General features: G+C 58.0%; 1 protein-coding gene across 2 annotated transcripts; it reads right to left on the reverse strand.

The window, feature by feature from the left end:
* Positions 1–2,445: 2,445 nt before the first annotated feature.
* Positions 2,446–7,019, reverse strand: IRX6 (iroquois homeobox 6). 2 transcript variants are annotated; one of them, XM_079316400.1, is made up of 7 exons: positions 6,675–7,019; positions 5,323–5,568; positions 4,992–5,101; positions 4,376–4,683; positions 3,772–4,245; positions 3,460–3,556; positions 2,446–3,259 (listed from the first exon to the last, which is right to left on the reverse strand). In XM_079316400.1, the coding sequence occupies exons 1-7, from the start codon at positions 6,717–6,719 to the stop codon at positions 3,196–3,198; spliced, it is 1,344 nt and encodes a 447-aa protein (XP_079172526.1). In that variant the 5' UTR covers positions 6,720–7,019; the 3' UTR covers positions 2,446–3,195. The 2 variants fall into 2 exon arrangements, with proteins under 2 accessions (XP_079172526.1, XP_079172527.1); XM_079316401.1 differs by having other exon boundaries at positions 3,455–3,556.
* Positions 7,020–11,916: the final 4,897 nt, after the last annotated feature.

An 11,916-nucleotide genomic window follows, 5' to 3' on the forward strand; every position in this document is an offset into this window, starting at 1 on the left:
GGCACCGAGCCGTCTGTGCGCTCACCTGGGGCCGCAGCAGGGCCGCTGCCCCGCGGGGAGCGGGGCGGGCGCGGGGGTCACCGCGGGGGCGCAGGAAGGGCCGGGGTGCCCGGGGAGCCGCGCCGTCTCGGCCGCACAAAGCCGCCTTTTCATCGCGGCCTCCTGCCCCCGCCGGGCCCGTAATTGTCTTTGACAAAACTTCATTAGCGAGCGCGGCGGAGGCGGCGGCGGCCCCGCGGTCGCGCTGGCTTTGAGCGGGCGCACTGGAGTGTGCGCGGCCCCGCCGCTCCCGCCCGGGGCCATTAGCCCGGCGACTTTGTTTTAGAAACTTCCCACCCCAGCGGGGGACGCGTCAACGAGCCCCCGCTAATTGGGGGGCGATGCGGGGCTGCGGCTGCCAGCGCGTCCCCGCGGCTGCGGAAAGGGGGACACCCGGCCCTTCAGCGCCAAGTGGGTGCCGGGAGGGGCCGGCGGGGTGTGCTGCGGCTCCGGGGGTTTCACCCTGCCCGGCCGGCCCCGGGCACCCCGCTCCAGCCCCATCTCCCCGAGCTGCGGCTCCGGGGGTTTCACCCTGCCCGGCCGGCCCCGGGCACCCCGCTCCGGCCCCATCTCCCCGAGCTGCGGCTCCGGGGGTTTCACCCTGCCCGGCCGGCCCCGGGCACCCCGCTCCGGCCCCATCTCCCCGAGCTGCGGCTCCGGGGGTTTCACCCTGCCCGGCCGGCCCCGGGCACCCCGCTCCGGCCCCATCTCCCCGAGCTGCGGCTCCGGGGGTTTCACCCTGCCCGGCCGGTCCCGGGCACCCCGCTCCGGCCCCATCTCCCCGAGCTGCGGCTCCGGGGGTTTCACCCTGCCCGGCCGGTCCCGGGCACCCCGCTCCGGCCCCATCTCCCCGAGCTGCGGCTCCGAGTGCCCGCCTGGCAGAGCCCGGCCGGCCCCGCTCCGCCGGACAGCCCGAGCTCACTCCCAGAGAAGTGGCATTAAAAAGCCCATCTCGTAGCAAAGCTCAGACAAAGACGGTTTAAATACGTTTATTATGGCATTGGAGGGGCTGAATCTGTTCGTGCGAGCCCCTTATTTTAGTTTTGTGCCTGGGCGCACGCAGTCTCCGCTCCCGGTATTAGTTCTCCATCAATCCCCGCTCTGGTTTTTAATCAAAACAGTATTCGGAATATGATTCCCGGAGATTATATTTTGAGAGATTTGCGATACATATCTTGCCGGAGTGACAGATTGCAGGGGAGTCCTGGGCGGACGGGATAATCTGCATCTCGCTCACTTGACCTTTAACAAAAGGGGAGTGAAAGTAATAAATAAAAAATAAAAGTCTTAAGACTCCTGCAGGTTACACCCGTGCCTACCTTTAAGGAGAACCCGAGGCCTGCACCCGGTTAATGAACTTCCCCCGCGGGTTTTGCGGCTCTTTGGCGGCCGGGGGAATCCAGGGCCGGGGGCAGAGCCGGCAGCTCAGGGCAGCCCCTGGCCGCCACCGACGCCCTGCAGGTTTCATCCCCCGTGAGCAGCTCGGGAGGGCGGTGCAGCGCTGCCTCCCCAGGGAGCCTCTTCCAAAGCCGCCGGGAAACGGGACCGCAGCAAGCAGGGTCACAGCCGGGAGGGATCCCCGGTCCGGCTCTGCCGTGCGGACACGCGTGGGAAACCTGCACATGTGTTCCCAAGGCAGAAAATACCTGTCCTCCCCGGTGGGAAAGGAGGGGCGCAAAAGTCGCCTTGCAAGAACCCTTCGAAAGGGCCTAATACTCTTTATTACAAGCCCTAATCCTTCAAATCCGACTTGAAATAATGTTTATCTTTTCGCAGCTTAATTTCCCCTTTTCTAAGCTTCAGGTCACTGAAACAGACTGCTGATGCTGCTCCGGAGTGCGGGAAAGCCCCGTGGCCGAGCATCTGCGGCGGGGCTCCGAGGGCCCAGCCCCGCTCCCAGCCCCGCCGTCACCTGCTGCCCTCGTGTGCACTGACCTCCCCCTCCCTCTCCCCCCGGATCCTCCAAAGCCCGACAAAGTTTGCCTTCTTTCAGCGTGCCCCGGCAGCCGGGACTGCTCTGCTCCCGGGAAGGGCCGCGGCTGTCACCGGGGCCGAAACCGGGGACAGCCCCGTCACATCACAGGCGCCGACCTGCAGCTCCTCCTTTCCCCTAAGAATTGCTTCTCCGGTCGCAAATCCAGAGGGCTCCCAGTTACGCAGCCCCAGTCGTCTTGACTAGCCTTTAGTAAACATATAGAAGCCTACTCGATATTCAAGATTGATTTCCCTGATTTATTAAGGCAGAATTCATTGGACTCTATTGACCACAAATGACTTAATGTAAATGCTGACCTCGGTGAACTTGGAAATAGCAGGTATCGGGTTGATCTATAGATGACCTCTTAATTACCACAGTTATTAATTTAAATTATTGCCACTGCTTCTAGAGACAGGAACAAAGAAACATTCTTTCCTCATCCCTGCTTGGTTTATTAGTCTGAACACAAAGTGTTTGATGACACTTTTAATTAAACAGAAATAATGCAGAGATACGGTTTCCCTTTCTCGTCTGTCCTGTAAAGTGCAGCACTGCTCTTTTGACTGACTGACGGCGGTGACCCACTAACAACGTCCTACTTCGCCGCCCGGTCGCCACCCGCTGCCCGGGGGTGCCCCGGCCGTGCCCCGGGCCGGGTGGCGGATGCCCGGGGCCGTTCCTCCCGGGCTGCGCCGGCTCCCGGCTGCAGAGCTCCGAGCTCACTGACGGCTTCGTGGCGTCCAGCTCATCCGTGTTAATTAGAGACTCTGAAAAATACTTTCAGCCGTATCTATGTACAGAGACGGGAAAGAAACAGTCCGGCGTAACCTGCGCCGCTTCTCCTCCTTTTCCTCCCCGGGATGGCGCGGAGCAACCGCGAATTGGTGCGCCTTGGCAGAGCAGGGCGCTGAACAGAGAGCGCGAGTTTGAGAGGAAAAGGAGAAACAAACCACGACGTGGGGGGAAAAGAGAAAAGATAAGGTGGGGGGTTTCTTCCTTTTTGCAAAGGCGTCAATGGGCAATATAGAGCACACGGCAGGCGAGGGCGGGGAGGCGCCGGTCCTGCGGCCGCTCCGCCCGGCCCCATGTGCGCAGCACGTTGTGCCTTCCCCGGCGAGGGCAGGGCAGGCGGAGCCGCGAGGCCGCCGCCGGCCCGGGGAGAGCTGGCTGAGGTTGTGTCAAGCCGAGTGCCTCGTTACAGCCGGAGCCCCGTCGCCAGCGCCCAGGATGGGGCGGGCGGCCCTGCGGGACGGAGAAGGGCGATAAGCCGGTGCTGAGTGGCCGCGGTGGCTGCCCCGCCCGGACAGGAGCTCCGGGAGCGGGGCAAAGCGGCGACGGTGGCGCAGCCCTGTCGGGCCGGGGCCGCTCCGGTGTCCCAGGGCCGGGCGGGCTGTGCTTGGTGCGAGGTGGGGCCCCGGCAGCCGGCCCGTCACCTACCTCACCTCCGCAGCACGGGCCGGAACGCCGTCCGCAGCCTGTCCAGGCAGCTCCCACCCAGCTCGGTGCCTCCCGGGCCGCCCTTGGCGTCCCGCCCGAAGCCTGCACAGACACAAGCGCTCGCGGTGGGCACGGCCCGGTCCCGCCGCTCTCCCCTGCCCGCCAGCCTCGAGCGGGGAAACCTCGGCGCCTGCACCTGACACCGGGGCACGGCCGAACACCGGGGGTGTCGCTGCGCGGGCGGGCTCACGCCGCGCCCTGCGGCCCGGCCCGGCCCGCGCTCCCGCCCGTCCCCGCGGCCCCGCCGCCGCGGGTACCTTCGCCCGCCGCCGCGAACTGGCACGGCTCCCCCAGGCCGCGGTGGGACGCGCAGCTCCGCGGGAGCGGCTGCAGGTTGAACGCGGAGCTCCGGAAGGCCTTGGCGGGCAGGGGTTGCTCCCCCTGGGCGCCGCCGCCCTCGGGGCTGCCCCTGCGCGCCGCGCTGGCCCCGGCCGTGCGCGCCAGCGACCAGATGCGCGGCTTCTCCGCGGGCGCGTAGGGCGGCGGCGGGCCGGCCGAGGAGGCGGGGGCGAAGTCCGCGGCGGGGGCCTTGGCACAAGGAAAGGCGTGGAAGGGGCCGGGCAGGCTGCAGTCGCTCCGCGGAGCCTCGGGCAGCGCCGCGCCCAGGCTGGGGGCTTCCTGCAGGGAGCTGGTCCGGCCCTTCTCCGGCTTCCCCGCCTCCTCCTCCTCCTCTTCCTCCTCCTCCAGGTCGCTGAACCGCAGGTCCTTGTCCTCCTTGTAGCTCTTCTGCTCTGCTTGGACACACAGGGGGAAGAAAGGGGCGGCAGGGCGTTAGTGCGGATGCAGTGAAGTTGGGGGGGGGCCGAAATCGGCCGTCACTTCGAGCCTGTTTGGAGGCGCCCGCCTGCCTCTCCCGCCTACCTCTGCCTTCACCCTCCGCACTGTATTCATCCTCTTCCCTCGGGGCTTCTTCTTTCCTCTCTTCCCCCGCTTTGTTCTTGGGAGACCACGTCATTTTGTTTTCTTTCTTAAGCCTCCTTCTGGCGTTAGCAAACCAAGTGGACACTTGAGTCAGGGTCATTTTAGTGATGATAGCCAGCATGATTTTCTCTCCTTTGGTGGGGTAGGGGTTTTTGCGGTGCTCGTACAGCCAGGTCTTGAGGGTACTCGTCGTCTCTCGCGTTGCATTTTTGCGTCTGGCCGAACCACCGAAATCCACCGTCCCGTACCTGCTGGGAAATGATTAGCAGGGAGGCGGGGGCCGGCGGGAGTCCGGCAAGAATCGCCCGGCCCGGCCCGGCCCGGCCCGGCCCGGCCCAGCCGCTCCGCAGGCCGGTGTGGTCCCTGCCCATCTGCCTTCCTGCCCCCCTGACATCGCCGCCCAACTTTGGTTTCCGCTGTCTGCTGCTCCCGGGCGCCTCGTTTCTTTTGTACAACCTTTGTCAGGTCGGAGCCCCCCCGTCCCCCTCGTTTGATGTCGGCCGCCGCCTCGCTGGGGGATGCTAATGCTGCCGGGCGCTGATCAAAGGGGTTTTACCTGTCGTACTGGTACTGCCCCAAGGAATGATCGTAGGAGTAGTAGGTAGCGGGCTGCGCGATCCCCGAGTGCAACGTGCCGGCGCCGTCTTTGATTTCATACTGGGGGTTCTGCAAGGCAAGCGGCAGCGTTTGGCGTCGGGCAGGACGGGACCCCCGCCGCGCCCCGCAGCCCCGGATCCCGCGCAGCCGAGTCCTTCCCACCCACGACGGGCCGGCGCCGCTCCCGCTCCCCCGTGCCTCGGCGGTCCCGACCCCGACCCCAAACACGCAGTTTGTCCCGCCTGTTGCACCCCCTCCCCTCCGGCGCTGCCGGGCGGGCGGGCACTCACCAGCGCGGTGTAGAGCGCGGCGGGCTCGGCGCCGTAGGGCAGGTAGTTGCCGTAGCCCTGGCCGGCGGCGTACGGGGCGCTGTACATGCCCAGCGCCGCATTGAGCTCGGCGCGGCCGGGCGCCAGCAGCCGGCTCTCGTACGGGGCGCAGCACAGCGAGGCGGCGGCCGGCGCCGAGGAGGCATCCGGCCCGGAGCGGGGGGCGGCCTCGCAGCAGGTCGTGCTGGGGCTGGCGGGCACGAAGAACTGCGGAGAGGAGAGAGCGGGACGGCGCCGAGTGACTGTCGAGGCAGCCCCATCGGGGGGAATTTAGGAGCGTGTGCGCGCCTGTGTGTGTGCGGAGGGGGGGGGGGCGGCGGTGAGGAGGGGGATAGGAAACGCGGACTGAAGCAACTAATTATGGAACCGGGAAATAAACCGGATGGGAAGCAGGAGCTCTTGGAAAGGGGGCACGATTAATCAAGCAGGCAAAACTTTAAGGAAATAATTGCTTTCGAAAAAGGGATAAGGTCCGTAAGGCTCCATCCTTCCCGCCCCCGCTCGGTCCATCTGCATTGATTTAAAGGCAAAAAGTTGCGATTACAGTTAATTTGACAATAGACACAGCAGTAAATATGTCAGCCAACGCAATCGAAGGCATTTGATTTCAATAACTTCAAGGGGACAGCTAACTTCCCAAGCGAGAGAAGCACATCTTGCAGTGATTACCGTGTATAAATAATTCTACCCAAATAAATCGTGACTCGAAGTACGATATAGCTACGACTTAGTTAATACAGGGTACCTTGGTGTGAGTGGGGGGATGTCCTTCGGAAATCGCATGGGGAAAAAAAACTCTCGACAGATCCTAATAAAACACAGGCAAAGGACCGACCCGTAGAGGAAGGAGGGAGGAACGGCACAGCCCGGTTCCGCAGAAACGCGAGTGAAAGCCCGAGCCCGCCGAACGCGGTTCCCGCTGCCCGCGCACCCTCCGCGGTGCCCGGTGCGGCGGGGACTGCGCCCGGCGCAGCGCGGCCGCTCCGCGGGCTCGGAAAGCGGTCGTAGCTGGGATTTATGTTTTTATTTGTTTGTTGCACTTAAAACTGAACGGTGAAGGGTGGGGAGGAGGGGGAATTACCGGTTTCCTACACGCCTTTGCTGTGCACACTGCGAGTTATTTGTTTAAGCCTAACACAACACAAACGAGACATAAACACACACGCACATTTTTTAAAAAAAGGCTCCAGATGTGCCCTTTTAAAAAAATATTCTAAGTAAGGGAAAGGGAAGAAAAAAAAGGAGGGGGGACAAGACATCTGGACAGCAGCAGCAGAATCTAAACAAAAGTGAGTGCTGCTCACTCGCCTTACCTGTGAAGTGGTGCTGTAGGGGTATCCGAACTGAGAGAAGGACATAGTTGCTCCTTATTTTTGGACCATAGGCAATATTTCCCCCCCAAGATCGATTGTAACTAAACCCTGCTTCAAGATGCACCTTCTCATACACACATTTCCACGTATGGCTTTTTTTTTTTTTTTTTTTTTTTTCTCAATTATAGATGATTGCACTTAAGAAAAGCAGCCAGACATCTGAGGCGGGGGGGGGGGGAGGGTTGGTGCCTGGATTAAAAAAATAGGCTACCCCCCACTTCCCATCGCTCTTAATAAATATGTTTGTATAGAGGGAGTTTAAAAAGCCACCCCACATGTATAGAGAGTTTAAGTGCAAAGGGGCTTTTTCAAAGAGGGGGGGAAAATCACGTAGGGCATGCAAGATACGGAGCTTGCTTGTATTATTTTCTGCTCTATAGGTCTTTAGCGTTCATCGGTGGGCGAGGAGCGGGGTGACGTCACGGCCCTGCCGGCAGCAGCAGGCAGCGGCGGGCAGGAGCAGGCAGCGCCCCGCGCCCGCTCCCCGCACTTGTTTCGCGTTGGTTTCATGTTGTGCTCTGATGCACGTCAAAGGCGGGACTGGGGGTGCCTTGCGGTTGGTCTCTTTTCCCTTTATTTTTAAACACGATCAAAATTTGTCTTGGGGGAATAAATATCAAGTGGGGACATCGCGGCACCCGCCAGCCCCGGCGTGTCCCGCAGCGGGGAGGGCGAGCGCCGGGCGGGAGCCGCGGTGGCAGCGGCGGTGCGGGCGCACCAGGGAAGCGGCTCCCGGCCAGCGCATCCCCAGGCCCTTCTCGCTGACCTCGCACCCATCCCCAGGGCCGGGCGCTGCTGTCCAGCTCGGCCCCGGCTGTGCACGGGAGCCGCTGAGCCGTGCCCGTCGCGGCGGCCCGGAGCTGCGGCAGCGGGGTCAGACCTCGCCCCGCACAGCGTGCGCTGCTTACCGGGGCAGGGGCACGGCCGGGGCCGGAGCAGAACGCGGGCCGCAGAGCAGCCCGAAGCCCGTTCTTTAAGGAGTGCTTGTTCCCCCTTAGGCCCGGGATGGTCCCTCCGGGAGCGGGGCCCCGGGGCGGTGGCAGGTCAGCGGGCGGTGATGTATGGATGGTTGCCTGCAGCCTGGCCGGCCCGCTACCGCCGCGGCGTAATTGCATCAATTAACAAATGGAAATGCCCTTGTTTAACCAGAGAGATACATATTGCGCATTTGTCTTTGAGGCGAGATCACCGGGAGGTAAACCGGGAATTCCCCCCCGCCCGAGCCCGGAGCTGCCGCGGCGCTCCCGTGCCGGACAGGGAGCGATGCCCTGCCAGTGGCAAGGGGCATAAAGAAAAAGAAACCCAAGTAAAAACGCGGCCGAGGGCGGTCCGGCAGCGCTTGTCCCGAGCACGCCGGGGCCGTGTCCCGCGGAGGCGCTGGGCAGCCCTGGCAGCCGTGCCCGTGTCCGTGCCCGCCCCGCCGGAGCCGCTCCGCTCCGCCGCCGCTGCGCTCCCCGACGGGTGGCGCTGCCGATCCGCGAGCGATGCGCTCCGGCCCGGCCCGGTCCTGGGGCCGCTCCCCTGCGCACCCCGAGCCGGGCAGCCCCTGCCCTGCCCTGCCCTGCCGGGCCCTGCCCGGCCCTGCCGGCAGCCAGCGAGCCCGCCCGGGCGGTGCGCGGCCGGGGTCCGTGCCGGGGCTGCGCTCTCGCGGGGCGGCTCCGCGCTCAGCACGGGCACGGAGCGGGCTGCCCGCGCCGTCGGGGCCGCTGCCCGCGGGGCCGGAGCCGTGCGAGGGAAGCGGGGAGCCCAAACCGCGTCCGCCCCGCCGGGGTGAGCGGAGGGGCCCGCAGCTCCTGGCCGGCTGTCACAGCCCTCTGTGTCGCCTGCAGCCTGGCGAGACAGAGCGCTGTAAGCCCGAGCCGTGTCAGTTGTCGTTAACAGGGGCAATAACTTAAAATTCATTAAAGAACACCTTTGGGTAACATAACTGCTAATTATTTAATTGCAAGAATCCCTATGGGGAAAATTATGCTAATTATAAAGTAATAAAACCACTTGTTCTAAAGCACTTAATTCAGCAAAATTTAGTCTTTTCACCAGAACACTTCGTATGTTATTTGATGGAAGAAACAACAAGAGTAGCTGTGTGCTCATCCTGCCCGCGGCTCAGAGCCCAAAGGAGCTGTTGCTGGCGCTGTGTTTGTGCTGGCAGGTTGCATGCAGGGCTCTTGTCCTCCTTGCCGAAGTGAGAGCACAGCGGCCGCCAAAACTGGGGCAGAATTCACTGTGCAAAAAAGCATTTTTATAACAGATTTCATGCAAATCAACACAAACATTGCGTTTCCCAATCTTTGTCATGCATGATCAACGTGAAAGCAATTGTTACCTGTAGTTGTAGCTGAGCTAAGCTTTGGGAGGTGCCTTTCCCAACCCAGCTCTCTCCACTTAGAGCACTCTGCCCTACGGAGATGTTTCTGTGGCACACTTTTTTCTAGACATGCTCAAGAGCCATCCATATGCTCCCTTTAACTTTCCATACAACCTGGGAGAGTGAATGGCATTCCTATTAACAAATACAAGTTTTGCCTTGCTCCCCAGCTCTTTAGGGGACACAAACTCTGTGTTCTGCCACCATTCACTCTGCCTGCCCATCACTGAGCAATTGTACTCTGCATGTACAAGCTGCCAAAACATCTTTCTGTGATTTGTAAATATTGTTATAAACCTTCTGTTAACAAGTTCTTGGACCTGGCTTGGAGGAGGGTAGCTATGGGTTGGAGTGTGCAATCTGCCGTTTTCCTCATTGCAGGAAATCAGCTTCAGCAGCCCGATTCTCGTTCTGCACTTACACCATGTCTTGGAGAAGCACAACTGATGCTGTACATGGTCACTGCAGATCTTTCTTTCTTTAAATCTGTGTCATCTCTCTCCCTGCATACAAGCATATCATCCCACCCACCCCCACAACGTGCATTCCCTTCACCCAGTCGTCCTAGCGAGGAGTGTGTGACTACAAACACGAGCAAAACCAGAAAATGATCTCTCTCGATTCGCAAACTTTTGTTCTTGAAAGAGAGGACTGTGAGGCTTAACTGTAAACATTTCTGCAAGGAGTTCTCCTTGAAGCAAGGCAGGAGTTCAAATGCAGCCAACAATGTGATTTTTGATGCTTTAAAAATCAACATAATTTGGTTTAGCTCTGATATTTTGCTCGGGAGGTAATTGCAAGGGGTGAAAGTAACAGTATGTGCTTCCTACCAATGCAAATGCTGCTGCTGATAACTGCAAGTGAAATAATAGGTTAATGAAATAAGAAGGGAAAGAAGAAAGCAGCTTCAAAAACATATAGCAGAAATGTGGCTGAGAAGAAAGTGTCTTTATATTTTAGAATACAGGGGGATTTTTTTGGCTGTTGCTTTTTTGTACCGAGAAAATGAAAATTCTTCAAGTCCATGCATGAATAAACAAGTACAGCTGGGCAGCCTAATACATAATTTATACTGATCAGTCACTGCAGATTTAACTGAATAAAGCCAAAATGAACACTAATTGTTTTGACAAACTAAAACAGTGTATATGATGGTTTATTGTGAAGCTTGCTGATACTGTCCTTATCTCAGTGGCTATTTCCAAGATTAATTTTTGCATGAGACACAGAAGCATAGTAGGACAATATAAAGATTAATATCTTGTTGAAGATAAAGCATTTTAGTTGCTTAACATACAAGCAGAAAATGGAAAGAACTGTCTTCAGGAGAGAGGGGAAAACTGGCACAGTGAAGTGTGGGACAGGAGCTGATTTAGGGGGTAAGGTATTGCAGAGGTAATGGATGGTAACTTGTTGGCTGAAGGCTAAACCCAAAAGTAGCATTTTATTTTTGTAACATTTGAAATACATTGCGAATAAATTTGCCTTTGGATACTTGTCTTCTGAAAGGGGATATCCAAAAAGTTGTCAGTGAATTTGTGGAGTTATGCATGTAGGCTCATTAATCTGAGAAACTACACTCTTTTGCTCTGGTTTTGGTACGTGCAAAGTGAAAGAAATACATGGCTGGGTCTTTGCTTTGCTTCTCCAAACCCCCTCATTGAGATGGATGGCTAAATGACAGCAATTTAAGATATAATTTGGAAATTAAGTAAGGTAATAACATTCACAGGGATCCCTAAGCCCCACTTCTGCGTGGGCTCCTTTGTGTGGCAGTGAGCTGCTTCTCCCGGAGTCCTCTGCAGTGGCTTCCCCCTGCCACCTCTCCCTCCTGCCTCTTCAAGGACTGGCAGCTCCACTTGGCTCCCAGCATCACTTACATAATGATCAATGGCTTTGCTGAATCTCAGATCATCACTGTGTTTGCTGGGATTAAGTTTTTGGGATATGGCTGTAAAATTGTCAGCAGGGCTTGAGTGTGACCAGACTTGGAGGATGGTTGGACCCAGGGCTTTATTCTGGACCATTCAGTGCCCAGAGGCAGCCAAGTGGGTGGAAGCTGGGTATGAATCTTTCCCAGGCTCTGGGGTGGTATTTTCCTTATATCTGGGGCCATCACTACCTTGTGATCACCCCAACTTGTGAAAACATACTTTGTTGATGGGAAAACACTTCTTTGGTAATAGTGCTCTGCATCAGGGTGGCTAAGCACTTCTGTACTGGCTTTCTTCAGGTTATCTGTGGATTATTCTGTAAAGTATGGATTCATCTGGTGAAGATACATCTACACAAGACCAGTGAGAACTTCACCTCTGGCAACTTTTTGTGCTTTGCTGAGATGTGGTGTGGGTTAATTTATGCCAGGAGACTTAGGGCAGCTCTCATTCAGTCTGACCCCTCTGTGGGTTTGTTTTTCAGTAAAATCAGTAAAAATTTATTTATTTATTTATTTATTTAAATTTTTTTTTGGCGATGAAGTGATTGCTGGTTGGACACATCATGAGTAGGGCTCACCATTAACCACCCAGTTGTGTCTGTGCTTTCGTGGCCTTTGCATCAGCTCATGTGCTGCTAAACTAAAGGGTTTTAATTTAGCATCACCTTAGGTATAGTTTGTCATTTTTGTTCTGTGCCAGTGAATGGCAGTTTTATTCCATTACCTACTCTTCCTTGCTATAATTCCCAGGGTTTATTTTAAAATTAATATGCTGGCTACATGCTACTATGCCTTCTCAGAAGTTGGTGTTCTTCAACTTCTGTGCACTATTAAATGTGAATATCAGAACTGCTTCCTTATTTACTTTTATTTGTAAT

The sequence above is a fragment of the Erithacus rubecula genome, assembly GCF_903797595.1.
Source record: "Erithacus rubecula genome assembly, chromosome: 12".
Lineage (NCBI taxonomy): Eukaryota > Metazoa > Chordata > Aves > Passeriformes > Muscicapidae > Erithacus > Erithacus rubecula.

Bases quoted from the DNA above. Each gene is read 5' to 3' on its own strand.
- IRX6 (XM_079316400.1), bottom strand. From the start codon at position 6,719: ATGTCCTTCTCTCAGTTCGGATACCCCTACAGCACCACTTCACAG. The intron at 4,246-4,375 runs GTAGGCGGGAGA...GTGTCCAAGCAG, and splicing joins TGCGGAGGGTGAAGGCAGAG to AGCAGAAGAGCTACAAGGAG. The intron at 3,260-3,459 runs GTGAGGTAGGTG...TCCGTCCCGCAG, and splicing joins TTCCGGCCCGTGCTGCGGAG to GGCCGCCCGCCCCATCCTGG.